At 34.5% G+C, this 19,886-nt stretch overlaps 2 protein-coding genes across 2 annotated transcripts in view; both read left to right on the top strand.

The window, feature by feature from the left end:
• Positions 1-9,077, top strand: part of LOC105626503 (probable phospholipid-transporting ATPase VD) — an 18,144-nt gene extending 9,067 nt beyond the window's left edge. Inside the window, exons 4-17 of the mRNA XM_012207837.1 lie at positions 2,458-2,733; positions 2,982-3,150; positions 3,690-4,043; positions 4,425-4,720; positions 4,884-5,045; positions 5,109-5,388; positions 5,480-5,912; positions 6,270-6,661; positions 7,129-7,416; positions 7,540-7,791; positions 8,032-8,136; positions 8,233-8,420; positions 8,749-8,919; positions 9,026-9,077. Coding sequence (XP_012063227.1) covers positions 2,458-2,733; positions 2,982-3,150; positions 3,690-4,043; positions 4,425-4,720; positions 4,884-5,045; positions 5,109-5,388; positions 5,480-5,912; positions 6,270-6,661; positions 7,129-7,416; positions 7,540-7,791; positions 8,032-8,136; positions 8,233-8,420; positions 8,749-8,919; positions 9,026-9,077 — 3,418 coding nt within the window. The remainder of the gene's footprint in view (positions 1-2,457; positions 2,734-2,981; positions 3,151-3,689; positions 4,044-4,424; positions 4,721-4,883; positions 5,046-5,108; positions 5,389-5,479; positions 5,913-6,269; positions 6,662-7,128; positions 7,417-7,539; positions 7,792-8,031; positions 8,137-8,232; positions 8,421-8,748; positions 8,920-9,025) is intronic.
• Positions 9,078-13,684: 4,607 nt separating this feature from the next.
• Positions 13,685-18,280, top strand: LOC105626393 (bestrophin-4). The gene is made up of 9 exons (XM_012207729.1): positions 13,685-13,755; positions 14,596-14,916; positions 15,541-15,874; positions 16,065-16,286; positions 16,363-16,658; positions 16,754-16,786; positions 17,033-17,253; positions 17,449-17,716; positions 17,965-18,280. Exons 1-9 carry the CDS (start codon positions 13,685-13,687, stop codon positions 18,278-18,280), a joined length of 2,082 nt encoding a protein of 693 aa, XP_012063119.1.
• The last annotated feature ends 1,606 nt before the right edge of the window (positions 18,281-19,886 follow it).

Genomic DNA, 19,886 nt, shown 5'->3' with positions numbered 1-19,886 from the left:
AATTCAATAAACAGGCAAATGAAAGATTAAACTAGTTTGCTCTCACTTGCCTGTTTATTGAATTATTTTTGTTTTAGTTTCGGGAGTCCATTGTTATACTTAGATTTAAAAATGATAAAATTGTTTAATAAAAAATTAATTTCAAATAAATTAATGAATTCGCAACTGATGTTTACTAATTGTAGATAACCATAGATTAAACCATAAAATTAAGGATTAGAATAAGTAACCGTTTGAAATTCAAGTTGAAACAGATGATGAGAGAGACATGTTACAAGAATGCCAAGAAAATATTAAGTTGAAAAATCTAAAATTTTTGCCTGCAAATGTATAGAAGTTCTATGAATTTTGATAACGGTAATATAAATTACTGCTAAGTTATCCTTGACTTGTTATCTCTCGCAATTATAGTACAGTTAAAAATTATCCTAAAATTATGCATCCGGCGATAACGTACACGATGATAGTGTACGGGGTATGTTTGATCGTCTGAATACATGCGACTAAAAAAAAATATTATTCATTTAAGAAAGTGAACAAATTTATTTCAGGAATCATTAAATAAATGCTTACGACGAATTGTAATAGTCCTGCTTTAATATGGTATGCTGAGAACGTAGTTACATTGCTTATGTAATATATCGCAGAAAAACCTGTTATGTATTTTATCTATGTCCATTTGGACATTGTTTTTGCAATATTGTATTATATTCGCGAATGAATAGAATTCATTAGATTTTTCGCTATTTTATGTATATGGAGATGATTATGCTATCAGGCAGATGTTACGTATGTAATTGCATAATTAGCTCATTTAGTTGTTTAGTATATGCCCATGTTGCTTCTTCGAGATCCATAACGATACAAATCCACGACAAGAAGGAAACATCGTTTAATCGTGACATCGATACGATACGCGGATGCATAATGCATGCATTTACAATGATTTATGACATACTAAACGTGGCGAAAAAGAACGGTGCAAAGATACAAGAATGGTATCTTTCTTTCTATTATCTTTCAAGGTGAACACAAAAGAATTTGCATCATTAGTCTCGTCTAATAAGATGACCTTGTAAAGATATACGATATTCTCTTGTTCTCATAAATAAATTCCTCCTATTTATTAATATGTTGCGAATCTACTGCGTCCAAATGTCGAAACAATATCGTTTATAAGAGGACCTGCAATTCTCAAGGGTCGTCTCTCAATTTTATTTCGATGATCATCTCCAACTGACTGTCCCGTCGTCTCAATTTCATTCTGATCAAATGATCCACGAGAATGGCTGACGATGGCGTTCAAGGTCGTACAACCTTGGATGCCGCCATTTTATGTGCTTCAATTAAAGAAATATCGTCAATCAGCTATTTCGTCATATTCTAAGAGTACTCGAGAGAGATGAATCTTTCTTGAATTAACCAAACAAGGCTGCCTGTAAGCCTATCCTATTGCAATTCCATGCCGAGAAGAACCGGAGAGTAATAGGAAATTATATTTTCACGAAATTCTTTCACAACTTGTACGACGTATTAATATTTCATATATCAATATCTTTGATTTGATTGTTAGAAAGGCAATTAAAGTATAATATGTTTCTGTGAATGCTTAATATTTGACTCATAACGTTAATAAAATTTTCAATATTTCATTAAAATGAAAAAAAAAGAGCAAAACATGGCAAAGAACTCACGTTAACTGTTTAGTTTTTTATCATATTGTTTAGCATTGTTTAGCACGATAATATTCACGATGGTTCATTAATTTTCTGTTTCGATAGTACAAATAATAATTATAATACTATTGCCGAATGAATATGTTTCGCTGTTCAGATGGAGTTCGTTTCGATTTTAACAAATATTTGCGTTCGAAGCCATGCAAAATGTTTTTTGCGGTGACGACAGCAGAGTAGTCTGAATTCTTTTATGCAATATAGGGTTTGTTGATTGCTTTCATCAATTTAAATAAGATGTTTATGTAAAATTTCATTCACCGATTTAATTTTGAGAGAAGGAGAAATAGATATTTAACTTTTATTTGATACTATTTAATAATAACAATATATGTAAAATAACAATATATGTAAATTATTTGATTAATTTTGCGTATAAAACATATAAAACATGATACGCATATTTCATACATGATAAATCCAGTTGATTAAAAAAAAAAAGACTATGCTTTATTAGAGAAATATTCATAGTCTCTTCATTGAGCGTAGAATCAGATGTCTATTGCAAAGTCGCTAAATGCAATTTGCGTAATTGCAAACGGTGAAATTAAAAAGCGTCGCAGATGTAGGAGTACCTAATTTATTCATTGCGCGATCCTTTTAATTATATTATTACTTAATTATGTGTCACGTTTATGCAATTATGTTTCCAGTGTTGTTCAAGTAATATTTAAAACTAGTGCGATAGTATATTTTGACAAAATTTCTCATGATTTCATTGTAGGGAAGGTGACAGATATATGAAGGTAGCGTGGAAAGATGTCAAGGTGGGTGACCTGGTTCACCTTTCAAACAACGAACTGGTACCGGCCGATCTCTTGCTTCTGCGAAGCAGTGATCCTCAGGGATTAGCTTACCTCGATACATGCAACCTCGATGGCGAGTCGAATCTGAAGCAGCGCCAGGTTGTCCGGGGTTTTCTCGATCTGCAGGATACCTTCCAACCTTCCAAGTTCCGATCAGTAGTCGAGGTCGATCAACCAAGTACTAGAATATATAGGTAAATATCGGCGGTATTTATTGTTTGTGTTAAAAAAGATTAAAAATTATATCTATTATTTTTAAACTTCGCAGAGCTTTTTTAGACAAATTATCAATTGTCTTTTACATTTTTATCGTAAATCTTTAATTCGAGATTTTTGCAATTTATCTGAGAAACGCGCTCATCACAATATCGTTTATTGCCGTGATAACGTTTAGACAGAATTAACTAGATTATCAGAGTGATCCCACTGACGTGTTTATTAGGTTTCATGGCGCCGTGGTACACCCAAACGGCGGCAGAGTGCCTGTATCCACGGAAAATCTTTTACTCAGGGAATGCGTTTTAAAAAACACGGATTTCGTCGAGGGTATAGTCATATACGCCGGCCATGAGACCAAAGCGTTGCTAAATAACGGTGGTCCTAGGTACAAGGTAAATATAAATGGAAACAAATATCCCCTTGATAGAAATGTCATGCATTTTTTGTGCATTTTTAATTTGTATTTATATTAACTTTGTTCAATAATTGAAAAGTAAAATTATTTATATAATATCCCAATCAAGATGTAATTTTCTTGCAATTCTTGAGCAAAATCTGAATCCATTTATTGAGCAAAAATAAGACAATAAAAATTACGTAAGTAAGTTTAACTAGTACAATGAATCTAATTAATAATAATTATTATTAATACAAAACAATAAGGCAAGTGTCTACAAATTATACATATTTTTAATAGGAAATCTGTTTCAGCTACTGAATAAACCTTTATCAAATTCTTGCTCATTTCATTATACAGTATTATTACAACTAGTAAAAATACTAAAATTAGTAATACTAAACAGTAATTGAATCACTCTAGGAAAATTGCATATATTTCTATAGGGATAATTTTAGAATAATTAAAGTGATTGAATAAATACGATACATTGAAGAGATGCCTTTTTAAGATACAACGTGCACGTGATTTCAGCGTTCTCGTTTAGAGAGATACATGAATAGGGACGTAAAATGGTGCGTGGTGATATTGATGGTACTGTGTGTGATCGGCGCTTTTGGTTGCCGATTCTGGCTGTCCGCGTACACGGGTTTGTCGATGGTGCCATTTTTACCGGTGCTGCAGGAGCCAATTTATGAGAGCTTACTGACGTTCCTGACATTCGTCATAATATTTCAAGTAATGATACCGCTGAGTCTGTACGTGACGATCGAGATGGCTAAGGTGGGACAGGTGTACCACATCGGCCACGACCCGGCCCTTCACGACACGGAAACCGGCCGTAAGGCGGAGTGCCGCGCGCTGAATATCACGGAGGAACTAGGCCAAGTGAGTGTGGCAATTTATGTTAAATGAATGTGCGCGGAGCGAATATTTTATGATATTAATTCATCAATATGAAAATTTTATCTTTTGAGAAAAAAAATGAAAATTGGACATTTATATCCTAACATTACAACACGCTCTTCTAATATAAAAAAACCAATATAAAACCAATATAAAAAATATTAAGTGTAAAAATTCTTTTTTATATTTAATGTTTTTTATATTAGTATAATATAAATTCAATTAATTTAATATAATTTGAATGATATGATCATTCTGTATAATTCTCAACATTTCTTTGCATTGTTTTTTGGAACATAAAAATTTTGCAGATAATATGCAAAGTATAAATATTATACTTGGAATATTATTATTGAATGACAGGTACAGTATGTCTTTTCCGACAAGACTGGCACTCTTACGGAAAACAAAATGCTATTTAGAAGATGCGCAGTAGGCGGTCAAGATTACTCGCATATGGGCGACAACGAGAATCTGCTTCCGTGCTCGCGACTTAAGGAGGACCTACTCATAGGTACATTTCGACATCGCTTACAAGAGTTTCTTATTGTCTTAGCCACGTGTAACACGGTAGTCGTAAATTCTCAACCACATCACGATAGTATGAACTCTAGCGGAGTCATCGAGGAACCTCAGAAAAATGGAAGTGGCCCTACGAGGTTTGTACATGTTAGATTAAATAAAAGGAATGCAAACAACTGACAGATTAATTTCATTTTTGGAAAAAAAAGAAAAATAATTGAATATGATTATTTTTGTAATAGAGAGATCAGATTTATCACGAATTATTTTTCACGAACTTAACATCGGGATATTCAACAGAATAATGCAAGCAGACGCGAGTTCATTTCCGACCGTAAATTCTCCACCGGTACTACTATCTCCGAGCAACAGAGCTGTTCACACCTTATCTGCAGGCTCACCAGTAATTAACACGACAAATACGTTCGACGAGACTTCGAAATTCCCGTTTAAAATTTCCAGGTTGGTATAACGCTTAAAAGTGCTCAAAATATAATGATATTTAATGGCGCAATATCTTTGTAGGCCAAAGTTGTTGAACGTAACATCGATACCGAGTCTGAGCATTGGATTATTAGGACGGAAATTTTCGCCGGAGGGACAGAAGGTTTCAGGACGCAGTCCTGATGCGAAGAACGGCGATGAATTGCTACAGAGTCCAGCGATCTACGAGGCAGAGAGCCCGGACGAGTTAGCACTGGTTCATGCAGCACGCGCTTACGACATCAAGTTAGTGAAACGGACGCCCCGCAGCGCGATTATATCCTTCCCGGATAAGTCAACGGTCGCGTTCGAGATACTTCATGTAGGTGGTTACAACTCGCGTGAGAATGTAAACAGCGAGGTACTAGTAGAATGTAAGTAGTTCACCGTTGTCATTCTTCGAACGCTTGCAGGTGTTGCCATTTGACTCGAACAGGAAATGCATGTCGGTGTTGCTCAGACATCCTCATACCGGCGAGATAGTGTTATACAGTAAGGGTGCCGACATGACGATACTGCCGGCGCTTTCGTCGAGCGACGAGAACACCGTCGCCTCAGCGAATATCCGACAGTACCTGCAATCGTACGCACGTCAAGGTCTACGTACGTTGGTGATGGCGAAGAGAACACTGACGGCGCAAGAGTACGAGACGTGGAGACAGAAACACAACGAAGTGGAGTTGGCAACGGAGAATCGCGAGCATCGTATACGCGACTCGTATGCGATGTTGGAGTCGCACTTGACATTATTGGGTGCGACTGGTATCGAGGATAAACTCCAGGCTGGTGTGCCCGAAACAATGGCCGCTCTGGTCGCCGCCGGGATCGTCGTATGGGTTCTGACAGGTTCGTGGAAAATCACTCACCCGCGAGCCAGCGAACAATCGCGGCAAACCGGTTTTAACGTCGGCGAGTACTATTTTTAGTGCGAACATCTTAGAGAGAGATACATAAGGCGTTTCGCATTGAATCAATGCGATTGTAAATGCATTTTCCTCCACACAGCCAACGTTGCACGTATCCATTATTGCATAAATACTATTATATAAAGATGATGGATAAAAAAAATTACAGAGGCGTACGTATCGAAAGCCAATGAAAAATAAATACGGAACATCTCTCGAAACCAGTCCATGTTCTTGAACGCAATTAGCGCGCGTTAATGCGAGTTCCACGTCAGCACGGTCTTGTTTTCCATTTCAGGGGACAAACCAGAGACTGCAGTGAATGTGGCATACTCGGCGCAGCTCTTCACACCGGCCATGCAGCTGCTGCAGCTGCAGGCAAGATCGAAATCCGTAGCTGAGACGCTTATACACGGTTACCTGGAGTCGGCGCGCAAAGAGCGCAAAAACAACAGTCATTTGCAGCCGGGTATGATGGGCATCGCGGATCTCGCCGACATATACAATCGCGATATCGAGAGAGACGCGCATAGAATCGGCAGCCCGTGGCCACGACAACGCGCGCTTGTTGTGGACGGCAAGACGTTGACCGTGATTCTAGATCCGCGATCGGGTTTGATCGGTCCGTTTCTCGAGCTCACGAAAATGTGCTCTAGCGTCTTAGCCTGTCGTGCCACACCATTGCAAAAGGTAATCCGTTGAAAATAACGAAATATTAAGAAATAATATTTACAGTCCGTCTTTATTTCAAGACTATCTTGAGTAATGTTTTAAGATGCTAATATTTTTTTATAATACAGTGGCTTATAATATCTCAAGATTGTACTTAAGACCATTTTAAATATAAAGACTAACTATGAATACCTGTAATAAGTTTATGACATATCTTAACTTACTATTCAAGATGATCTCAAATATAAAAATCAACTAGTGTCGATATTCACAGTCAATTCTTATATATAAAATAATTTTAAATACACAGTTTATCATAAATCATAAAGCATAAGTATTAGCATCATAAGATATATTACTTATAAGACAATCACAAAATAAAAACCGACTATGAATACCGATTGAACAAAGTTCTAGTCGCAAATTAATAACTAAAATGATAATGATGAAGAATTTAGAACAATATAATTCATTTTATGTTGCAGGCATACATAGTCCGTATTGTTAAAAAACAATTGGGAATGAGGACGTTAGCAATTGGCGATGGCGCGAACGACGTTAGCATGATACAAACCGCTGACGTGGGCGTCGGTATCTCAGGGCAAGAAGGCACGCAAGCAGTAATGGCAGCCGATTTCGCGATTTCCCGATTTTCTATGCTGAGCCGGCTCCTCCTTCTACACGGTCACTGGTGTTACGACCGTCTCGCTAGAATGATTTTGTACTTCTTTTACAAGAATGCTACTTTTGTCTTCCTTATATTCTGGTTTCAAGCAAGTATTGAATGAACGTAAAAAGAAAAACGTAAAAATAAATGAGACATAAATGTTTATAATTATATATCTTTATAATTATTATTATATATTTTATAATTATGTTTTTTCTCTTTTTTACAGATATTTTGCGGCTTTTCCGGTGCTGTAATGATAGACCAAATATATTTAATGCTGTACAATTTGTTGTTTACTTCGCTGCCACCTCTCGCCTTAGGCATTTACGATCGAGTCGCCAAAGCTCGCATATTACTTACATCGCCGGAATTATACACAAGGGGACGTCTAGGATTAGTATATCAGTCGCATTCGTTTTGGCTCACGATTATGGACGCTCTTTACCAAAGTGTCGTCATATTTTTTATTACCAAAGAGGTTAGTACATTTTAAACTCGCTGAAAGTAATCATCACTTTATATCAGGCCTGTCCAATTTGAGTCAAAACGCAAAGTCATCGACGCAAAAAAATTCAATGTGAATCAACATTTGACAGTTCCCGAAATCTTACCCACATTAAATTTTTTCGTCGATGTTTTTTGCATCGGCTTTGTGTTTTGGCTCTGGAGCTCAAATTGGACAGGCCTGCTTTATATGATAAGCGCACGTTTATTTCAGGTTTATGACGATTCGATTATTGACATATGGGAATTTGGGACGACTATTATGTCAGCGTGTATCGTTGTCATGTTAGCTCATGCTGCTATAGAAACTAGGTCTTGGGTAAGTAAGAAAAAATTAAAATATAAACTATGTAAGAAAGAATACAAAAATGTCACAGACGTCCCATGTCGCATTGTAACGCAATATTTATTTCAGACTATAATCCATATTGGTGCCATCTTCGGTTCTTTAGGCATTTTCTTCGGATTTTGCTTATTTTACAATGCTATTTGCGTCAATTGCATGGGCCTACCTGGGTCCTTTTGGATAATGGAACAGGCCTTTACACATATCACATACTGGCTGACAGTAGCACTTACTTCTGTTCTTGCCTTAATGCCTAGGTAAACTTGTTTTATAGTAATTGTATGAGCAATACTAGTTCACGCAAATCTACAAAAATTATTGGATTTATAGATTTGGTATTTAATCAATTTGAAATTTTCTGTCTTTTGCTTTAGTCAGTTTACATTCCATTTATACGATTGAATTGATATAGCGTCATATTGAATATGTCTGTCTAATTTTTTAAGAATTAAATTATTTCATATAACTTTTGCTATTTCTTCATTATTTTTTTATCAATAAACTAATTTATCAATAATTAATGATTCGGTTAATTGTAATAAATAGCAAATTCAATGGCATTCTTTTTTTTTTTATGAAAAAAAGGTTAATGTATAAAGCGATACAGTCCACTATCGCACCAGATGCTATGCACGTTGTCTCGCGGCGAATCGTCGCGAAAAGCGATGGTCAAGTTCGTCGGCAGCGTATTACTCAAAGAGGCGAAATCAATTTTATTGCTGGATGGTCGCGTTCCTCGCAACACGCTACTATCAGGTATATCACATTTATACTTATCGTTACTTAATTACTCTAAGTAACCTACAGGTTTTATGTTGTTCTCTCTCTCTCTCGAGTGTCATGTATTAATTATTCATTGCAGACCCAGTAGCTACGGAAGCAAAAGCAACGCTCTCACGACTATTGTCGCGTGACAAGTCAGATCGAGATGAAATGTGTCCATCTCATTAACTAGAAAAACCAATCGATCGCCGAAAAAGGGGGAATGATTTTTTGCTGTCCCAATTCTCCTCAAAAGTTGTATATTCCTTCATCGATTAGAAGAGAATCTTCTGACCTCCGAAAGCCTTTTGCATTGACAATCTTGTCTAATAATTAACTATATTTAATTATTTCTGATTAACGATTTCGTAGCTTTCTGTAAATTGTAACTTTAATGCTGTAGATATAAAAGGAAAGCTAATTAACCATGGTGCTGTTGAACGTGAAAATTCGCGATCGTTAATATCATCATGCAATACAGATTATTAAAGAGCATCAAAACTTTGAGATGCAATACGCGTCATCGCTTGCCCATAGGGACGTCCTCGTTGCCGATATTGCGATAACGCTAACATTACATTGCCATTTTCGAATTCAAGCGGCTGATTTAAAATCGAGTGGCCTTAAATCTCAGATCGTTCGTTGCATTTAATGGCTGTGATTTCTAGGGACCAAGACTGTACGTTGTAATTGCATTGAATCAAGCAGACCGTATTCGAGTGAAAGTCTATACTACGCTACTTTAAGTGTTTCCTCTTTATTTTTTTCAATCTAGAATTTCACTCGAACACACATCTGCGACTTCTACTTTCAAACAGACCATATTCGAGATGACCAACGTTAAAGACAGACGGACATATATATTCTAAGTTCTAGTTTATTCATGTCAAAAATAAATGTACAAAAACATTGTAAAAAAAATGCAAAGCATGCAAATCTGTATATACAAGATATTCCGCGAGATGTATTTTATAATCGTTGAGAGAAATAGATTTTATATATAGAATCGATTTATTTTTTAAGTAAGTTTTTAGTTATCGTTTTAAACGTCGTGTCATTCGTGAATAGCAGGATGTGGACGCGGATGCTTAAAGAAGCATGACCGTGCTGAGTTTCTCCTATTTCCGGTCGATTCGCGAGATTAATATGGAACGCCTCATATAAATTATGACGTAAAGATACACACGAGCTTTACTGTTGTGTTACTATCTATTGTAATACCACAGAAAATATTGTGAGATATAAAAATTTTAATTTGGATAATGCATATTGAATGTTATATTGATAACACGGCGCTCGTGCTATCTGTAGTATTTTGATAATGATCGGATTATTGTTGTGTGCATTTACCGATGTAAGGAGAGTATTAAAAAAAAAGAATCAACCATCAACTTGTCTGCATTACGTTTTTGCTAATCCAACTATTTTATCCTGTCATCTCTATATAAACATTTAATCATCTGTTATCATAACTAATGCATGTGAGTATACTCGATAGAGTTTCATCCATCAGTAAATTTGGCCAGTTAAGCCAAAACAAACAAGAAAGTTTCTTTGCATTTGTATGCCATGCTTATAGTTCTCACGTATACAGAGCTATTTTTTTTAATGAAAACAGAAAGATGAAAAAACACGACTATCAATAATCAATTTTAAATATTTAAAAAGATTAATTTTAGAATATATTCGGCTTTAACATTTGCATTTTAGAAATTCTAAGGAAGTACGAATGGTTGTTTGCGCGGCATTGATTTTACTCTGCGGGTTTGCGTAATCGTTCATGGGATAATAATGGTAAATGAAGTTGTACAGTCGAGCGACTGGTATGATGCAGCAGCGTTGCACAAATACAGCAAATCCGCCTGTGAACTGTGAGCACCACTGACTCATGCGGAAATACGGCAATGGCATAACGGAGGGGATGGATCCGAGGAGGAGAGTAGGTAGGGGATGCCGTTCGATTGCTGTGCTGTGGTCTGTGGTGGCTATTGCCTCAGTACTGCTAGTGTTGGATATCATTCGTGTGACGACACAATCGTGCAAGTTTCCTCGCGATTCGCGTCTGTTTATCCCAATCTGAAATCGCGCGTGTCGTGTCGTTCCATGCACTAATCTTCAAAATTGAGAGTGACAATCGGTCGAATCCAAAAGCCAGAAGGCAAGTAGACAAGTAGAGTTTGGGTTTTCACCTGCACCTATGCTCTATAACTTATGCTCTCTCTTTTCCTTTGTTTCCCGAAATTTCTATATACATATATATTATTTGTGTAGGCAAATTACAGCCTTTTTTCGCGGATATCAGATCTATATCAATAGTTTATCAGAATGTTTGCGATACATTTCTAATTAATTTTGTAATTAATGTAATTTTCTCTGGGAATATAATGCAACAGCTGACTTGTGTAGCACTCATGTGTCACGAATAATGAATTTTATGATCGCGTCTGTGATAGCTATCATTACATGCGAGGTCCAAGGTCAAAAATTGCCTGACAATATTTGCAACTGTCACGTACATTTACAACTGGTAACGTGTATTTTCGGAAATAAATAATTTCTCGCAAAATACAATTTTTAGTTTATTTCGCGATTAAAAATGTCGATATTTAAAATAACTAGTGAGGAACGACTTTGCACATTTAATTCAACATTTAAAGTATACGATAAGATATACTTCGTTTTATGAAACTTGGAACCAACTCTGCAATTATCTTAATTTTCCTTCGTCAAATGTAAATAACGTTACGTTATAATTGCACTTTTTTTTCTCATTTTGCGTTTTTAATACAACCACGTGTTAACCGGCGAAATTATGTCACGCTGGAAGTGTAGTTTAAATTACTGATTACTAATCAGGTGGGATTACGTGATGTTATCATTTTACAATGACGTCAATCAGAAACTCGTCATACTTTCGAAGATCAACCAAGAAATGACGACTGCACCTTGGCATGGTGTAAAACGCACTCGTGGTAATATCCTTTTGATAATGATGCGCACAAAGACAGACATTGTAAAACTTGGAGGAATAAATGCGGAAATTCTCTGAAAAATGTAGATGGATTAAAAATAATCGAATTGCTTGAATGGCAAAATACAAAATTGTGTTAAAAATATCTGCATTCCTCTTCCCCGAGTATGCTACATATTTCTATTGAATCATTTGTATTGATCTTAGCCGGTCACGAAGTAACAGTATACAGCTAAATGTTAATTGAAAATATACTCATTTTAATGTATTTTAGTTCTTGCTAAAAAACGATTAAAATTTTTCAAAATTTTCTTTTTTTTTATTATTCATATCGAATTTATCATTCATCAAATTTTAAACGGTAAAAAGTTTTTATATTTTTATACGAATTTTATTGAATAAGACTTTAAAAATCCCAGCGTAATGATGAATCCCTTTTGAGTAACAATGAACAGTTTTGCACAGATTTTATCTCGCTTTCACTTTTAAAAGTTTGAGAAATACGATAATAAAAAGCTGAAAACATTGACAAGCTGGTACATTGACAGAAGGATTAATAATTTAAAAAACAAAATTAATTTCGAAAAACATTTAATTTTTCGTAGAATATCTTTTTATTCTGTTATAATTCATCTATTTTTTTCTGTTTTTTACAGATTGGGAATTCTCAAGCAATCGAAAAATCGAAACCTTTACGCTTGATAGGTATACGAAGAAACATTAATCTTTTAATGAGGAAAATTAGAGAAGTTCAATTGCAGATAAATTGTTTGATACACGCATTTGATGCCCTTGGTTCGGATAATTTTTAATATTACATAAACCATCCGTTTCTCAAGAAATATCAAATATATTTCTGTGTTAGCTTCGTTAAAGTTGTTTAGTCTTGAAGAGACTTTAAAGATATTATCATGACAACGACAAATTGTAATGAAGAGATATTTAATTCCTGACAAAAAGGAAATTTGATAATTAGAAAATTAAATTTATTATGAGCTACTGTGAAATATCGGAAGAATCTTAAGAAATATAATCTTAATCCTACAATATAAATAAATGTCTATGTTTTGAAAGAAACTATCGTACCAACGAGGTAAGCTGATAATTCACAGAACTTCAAAGTTATCTCTGAGATAATAAATTCTTACGCGAACGAATTAAATTCATAACTGTTGAGAATTCACCTATTATCAAAAGAAGTTTTTATTGTAAATTTACGAACCTCAAGTTCTGATAATATATGATAAAAAACACTGATAACAGCACGTAAAAAATTTAAATGTGACAAGAAATACACGTGAGATTGCGTCAAATTTATTTCGTATTGCTATAGAAAATGAATATACCAAGCATATTTCTTTCGAAATGAAGGAAGTGAAGCAAAACGAAAATAGATTTTTTAAACAATAGTCCTATTGACAGAAATGATTCTTGCGAAACGCGAAAAGTGCGTATATTAGAGCTAATAAGTTTGTGCCATTTCTGTCAGTATAACTTACATTATATAATCACGTCAGGCGGTTCAATCATATAAACGATGACCTTGGAGATTTCTTACCGGTGGACCGTCAGCTTAGCTGTTTCGAGGAAACGAAGCCGGAGATGATGCCGAAGAGGAGTTGACAATAGTTGTCGCACTTGGTTATCTCATTTTGACGAGAGGACAAAACTTTTGGGGGATGTCACAACCTTTTTATCGGCGAAAGTGCAAGCGTAGCACTTGGAGTTGAAGAGTTAAATAAAAAAGAGAGTAACCACGTGAGATACGATTCACGTGCTCGATAAAAGATGACTGTCTCCTACACTGCCGAGGTAGCCACTTGCAGGGGCCTCGGTTGCTTCCTCAAGTTATTACTCAGGTAAGATTTTGACTTTTTAGCATTTGAGAGATTGATTAATTTATTTCAGTCAACTGGAACATATTTATTAAAAATTTTCAGCTATTTTTTGAATTTATCATTCAATTAATCTTTTTTATTCATAATATCTCTATTTTTATATTTTAATGCCTGATTTATATTTAACTCTTGAATTTTTATTTATATTTATTTCTCAATATGATGCTGTTATTATCACTCGATGTATTAATTTTACAGCTGTTCATATTTATTTTTCTACATTTATTTCCTTTTTTGCATTCTTTTTTTTATTTTTCTCTTATGATTAAAATAGCAATTATAATTTACATAAATACGATTTGTATGCTTTCTCATTTTAATCGTTTCACGTAAAAAGCTAAAAACGCGTGGGTTTGTAAATGTCAATGATATTCACGTAGGTCACGTTCCTGAGAATAATACCACGAATTATGTTGGAATACTTCCAATTGCAAATAATACGAGTAGCGAACATTTCCAATATATTTGCATAAAAATATAACACTTCGTCATTCAAAGTTAATACACCTCAAGCATGATGCCGCTACTAATAGCGAGGCACTAACAATAAGTCAAGATATGAAACAGAATTATTGACTTTCAGCTCGATAACAGCACACAAGTTACATTATCGCGTTTTATCGCGCTTTGTGATTTTAATACATCGTCAGATTTTAAAGCGCATTATTGCTATTGAAATTTTCTTAGAGATCGCAAGAGATCGCTTTCCTAGATGAGATCGCTCATTATGAGATAATTATAACACCTTGACAGATGTTTCGCGTCTGCATCTAATTTACGAGTCGCGTGATTTTGTTTCAGATGGCGGGCAAGCATTTACAAACTTGTCTGGCTCGATCTGACACTCTTCCTCTTCATCTATTACTCCCTCTCCGGTATTTACCGATTATTATTGAACGAGGACCAAAAGAAGATATTCGAATCTGTAGTGTCATACTGCAACGAGTACAGCGACCTGATACCACTATCATTCGTCCTAGGTTTCTATGTCAGTATCGTCATGACTAGATGGTGGAATCAATACATGACGATACCATGGCCTGATTCCATCGCAGTCTTCGTATCAGCCACTATACATGGGAACGACGAACGCGGTCGTCTAATGCGTCGAACGATCGTTAGGTACCTTGTGCAATGTAAAGTATAGCATCCATAAAGCACAACTAAAGTTGCATCTAATTTAAATTGTAAAGAAAGACATATCTTGATTTTTTTTTTAAACGATAGAAAAAAAAGATCGATTAACCCTGCAACGGCACACTTATTTTCAGTACTTTAGAGCGACACACATGAGTTATTTGTGTCCAATTCGATTTGAGGCTCTTGAAGTGTTCGAAAAATTCTATAAAAATTCATACATGTTCTTTAAAGTTTCTACTAAATTATTCTGCTACGTAGACATTAGAAAAAAAGTTTAAAAAAATTATAAAAATTACATAAGTATAGAGAAATAAGAAACAATGTGGACACGATATTTGCCGTTGGAGAGTTAAATATTTCAAGGTATATAATATTACACCTAATATTTTTTAAATGTCAAAATATCAAAATATATAATAGTTTGTTAAATAAATCAAGTTAAAATATTATCATTAAGTATTTAACTTCACATGTTATAGAAAAGATAAAAAAAATATTTCGTATAAATTTTTTTTATATATTATGTAGCGAGTTTTACTTTAGACAGTTCTATATAACAAGACACTTTAATTTCTCTAATAAAAATAAAATTCCTTTTTTTTTCAGGTACGTGTGCGTTTGTCTGACTATAGTCCTAACAAACGTCGCGCCGCGCGTAAAGAAGAGATTTCCTACTCTAGAGCATTTCGTGGAGAGCGGTTTGTTGTTGGACAACGAATTAGCGATATTTCAAAGTCTAAATGCGAAATTCCCAAAGCCAAGTAAACATTGGCTACCGATAGTTTGGGCTTCCAGTATCGTGACTCGAGCCCGACAGGAAGGTCGAATACGTGACGATTTCGCGGTGAAAACTCTAATTGATGAACTTAATAGGTTCCGTGGAATGTGTGGTAGTATATCGCACTACGATACAATCAGCGTCCCGTTAGTGTACACTCAGGTACTCAGACATAGAGAGGAGAGACTATTTAAATTAATAATTCCGGAAGGCAAAGCAATAGTTGTAAGAAATTTTGAGAAGTCGGGAAGAATAATAATTAAATATTTAATATAAAAGTATATTTAATAAATAGAGTCACATAGTTTATCAGTTTGCCGCATCTGAATTCTAAATTCTATTTTTATTGTAGGTCGTAACATTAGCCGTCTATACATATTTTTTGACTACTGTGATGGGTCGTCAGTGGATTCAAAAATCAGACTCGACCATAGATCTGTACTTCCCAGTATTCGCGACATTGCAATTTTTTTTCTATATGGGCTGGTTAAAAGTAGCCGAAACATTAATCAATCCATTCGGCGAGGACGACGATGACTTTGAAGTAAACTGGTTAATCGATCGCAATTTACAAGTAAGAACTACTTTCTCGTCGTTTACTTTTTTCTCTCTTGAAATTCTAAAATAATGCTTATTTTTTTGTTTTTAAGGTAAGCTATCTAATCGTTGACGAGATGCATCATGAACATCCTGAACTCATACGTGATCAATATTGGGATGAAATATTCCCCGCGGAACTCCCCTACACCGCCGCAGCACAACCCTACCGCGAGGAACCTCCTGAACCTTCAACAGCTGGCATACAATTGTCCGCTGCGCAACAAGAATTGCAACCATCATCGGTTAAAATTGACGAGATGATGCCAACGGATGATCAGAAATTTCGCTCCGACATCGCTGATGATGCTGCATCAGGAATACATTTTATCGCAGGAAAACTGTCCCGGTAATTACAAATTACTCCACATTTGAATATTTTTTATTTAAATTTAACGTGTGAAGCAGATCTATTCATATTTCATATTTTTAATGCTAATTCAGAAGCAATACAGACAGCACCGAGAGATTAATCAGGTAGTTATTTCTTTATCTTGTGATAAAAAATTAAAATGAAGAAAAAAACTTATTGGAATTCATATAAAAAATACATATAATTATAATTTCATTTTAATACATATATTAAAGGTAATAAAACATTAAATAATAAAGTTGTACTTTCAGAAAACACTACGATTTATATAATATAGTCTAGTATTATAATATTGATTGAAAATGATAACATATCTTTATGATTCTAAAGTTCTGCTAATTTTTTATTAGAAGCACCAGTAGAGTAAGCAATCGAGATCGTAATATCAGTGGTGGTTCGACTCCTAGCAATTTGGGTGAGTCCCTCACGAGGGTAGCCAGCGTCACCAATGCACTTAAGCGACTGTTTAGCAAAGATGACAGGACGGACGGGGGTACCACGAGTGCCACCAAAACCACGGGAAAGATGCCGAGCATGGGTTCAACAACTTCATTACAACCACGACCACCTGGTACATATTTTGTTTAACGCTAGGATCCCTATTTTATAACTCTTAATGACAGCATTCGATGTCGTTATATTATCGTTGCACAAGTTTTGTAAGTAAAAAGACTACAATCGATATCGACACTGTCGCGTTACAGATTAGGAGTTTAGTTTAATTACATTAAAACGACTGATTAAGGATAAAATAATAATGTTACAGGTGCAGGTGGCTCCATGAGAATAGGCGTCATTGAGGAAGTGGACGAGCAGATGACATTAACATCGTTAAGACAATCGAACGAAAGCAGGCCTCACGTACAAAGTATATTTACGCAAGGTCCGCCACCGCCGAGTGATCCCGTCGACGTTCCTGGTGTCGCACAATCTTACAATCGTGAGATATTCTCCAGGAGTGCACCCGCACGTGCAGGAGCTTTAATAATAGCCGGCAGTGCAGAATCCGCGGTCGAAAGGCGGAATATTTTAAGGTTGATTTAATTTATAAGTCTGAAAAATCAATTCCGATTTCCAATATTTGTAAATGTATCAGAAAATTCGCAACTGCGTGTATGAATCGTCTGAAAATTTACCGGTTTTATAGTCTTAAATTTTGTTAGAATTAAATTCTACTAGCATTTTCTTAGAATTAAATTTGATTAGAAACTTGAGAATTAAATTTGACGTTTCAATTATAATTAAAGCATTTTAATTTTCCTAAAATTTATTTTTATCTTAGGACACAAGAATCCGCACCATCAATAAGATCGAGTACCATTTATGAACCAGCGCCTAGTTACACCGGTAGTGGGATAAACGATGATTTGCCCAGTACATCAAGCACTTCCTCTTCTGACAATGGTACAAGCGAATTTACGAAATTGAAAACCGAGAGGAAGGCTCGAAGGCGTCATCGAAAACTCACTCGAAGTGCTAGTGGCCTAAACGAAAATGAATCGAGAAGCCTTCCTGATTCAGAAACTCTTTTGCTAACGGAATTAGCAGATACATCGCGACGAAGTATGAAAGAACGCGATGAAAATGATGAAATTTAGAAAAAATACGTTGATTTTCGACGTTAGTTTGTCTAATAGGCCTGAATAACAAATTCGATCGAAGTAAGAAAATAACGTGACATACAATGACAGATTTGTTATGTGTCTGCGATGTACTTAACAAGTTTATCATTAAACAATGATGTAATGTTTCACGTACATACGGATTTTATATTACATACGAGTAATCTATATGTAATATAAATCAATTGTGAAATTTTGCGGTTAGCAATTTTTTAGCATTCTTATGAAAATCTGAATCTGTTTTAACAACGACAAGTTTGTAAAGAGTTAAAATATTTTTTACACGAGCATGTATAACACAACAGTATCGTCGTGTGAAAGTTTTTCGCGAAAGCCAGCTGAAGAAATTTCAGTGTTTTCGTTTATTTATAAATTAATAAATGCAAAATGTTTTTTAGGTAAAAATTTGAGTACAAAAACATATGATTGTATAGGATGTTTTCCAACAAGAGATATACGATGTGACACTGTGCATCATGTCTTTGTTTACCAATGTTAAACAAGGATGATCACTGTGTTATATATTATGAGTCGTTTGGGAGACACCCATACACTGAGAAAAAAATAGCCTAAATTTAAATATTTATTTGAATACTGCCAACTAAACATTTACAAATAAATATATTTTTATGTTTAATAAATATTAGGTATGGGAAAAAGTTCGTTTTTTTAATGCCATCTAATGGGAAAAACGCTACGAACTTTTTCCCACACCTAATAGTTAATACTTTCAAATAAATATTAATTGAAATTTAGAATATATTTTTTCTTAGTTTCGACTACAATAGCTACGCACAAGATATTTTTGTTATTTTTCTCAAACCTTACAGAAATTTAATATTAGAAGGTGGTGATTAATTACTTATTTTTGAATGTTATTTGTTGCTTTTAACATTAAAAATAAGTAATTTCCTGTATTAAGTTATTAAATTTGATTTCTGTAATGAAAGCAATAGAACAAAAGCGCTATTAATGAAATTGATGCTATTGATGAAAACTTGTTGTTAATGCTCAATCAAAACGTTCGATTAAAAATCTATATTTATCGCAATTTTTAAAAAGAAAATTTAGTCTTCTAATTATTCACAAAAATAGAGAACTTGAATCAAACAAAAAAATTTTTTAAAGAATTTTTTAAAGAAATATATAACTTAAAATTTTGTATTTTTAAATAAAAATTTAATTTTCGCATTTCATCTTATAATATATTGCACACGATGTTTTATTGTACGCTTAAACGACTTGACTGTCGCTGGTCATTTTCGATTAACATTCCACGATGTATATGATTTGTTACGGTGCTATGAGCCGTTTGTTTTGCAGTATTATTGAAATAAAGTATTTTCAATAAGATACGATTGATTTTTATCTTAGCGAAATATTACAGGCACCCATTCCTTTTGTTTTACAACACTATACAAAATTTTTTTTTTCCTCTCATGAAAAAAATCGGAGATTCTGAAAGTAAAAAAAAAACACACACACACGTACGTTTTACTTTATTACTTACTTTACTTATTATTTTAGTTTATTTTTATTTTATTAGTTAGTAGTAAGTAGTAGTGTAGTATTAGTATAATAT

The sequence above is a fragment of the Atta cephalotes genome, assembly GCF_000143395.1.
Source record: "Atta cephalotes unplaced genomic scaffold scaffold00001, whole genome shotgun sequence".
Classification (NCBI taxonomy): Eukaryota; Metazoa; Arthropoda; class Insecta; order Hymenoptera; family Formicidae; genus Atta; species Atta cephalotes.
Note: the sequence above shows the minus strand (reverse complement) of the source record. Positions and strands in the feature narration are given on the sequence as shown.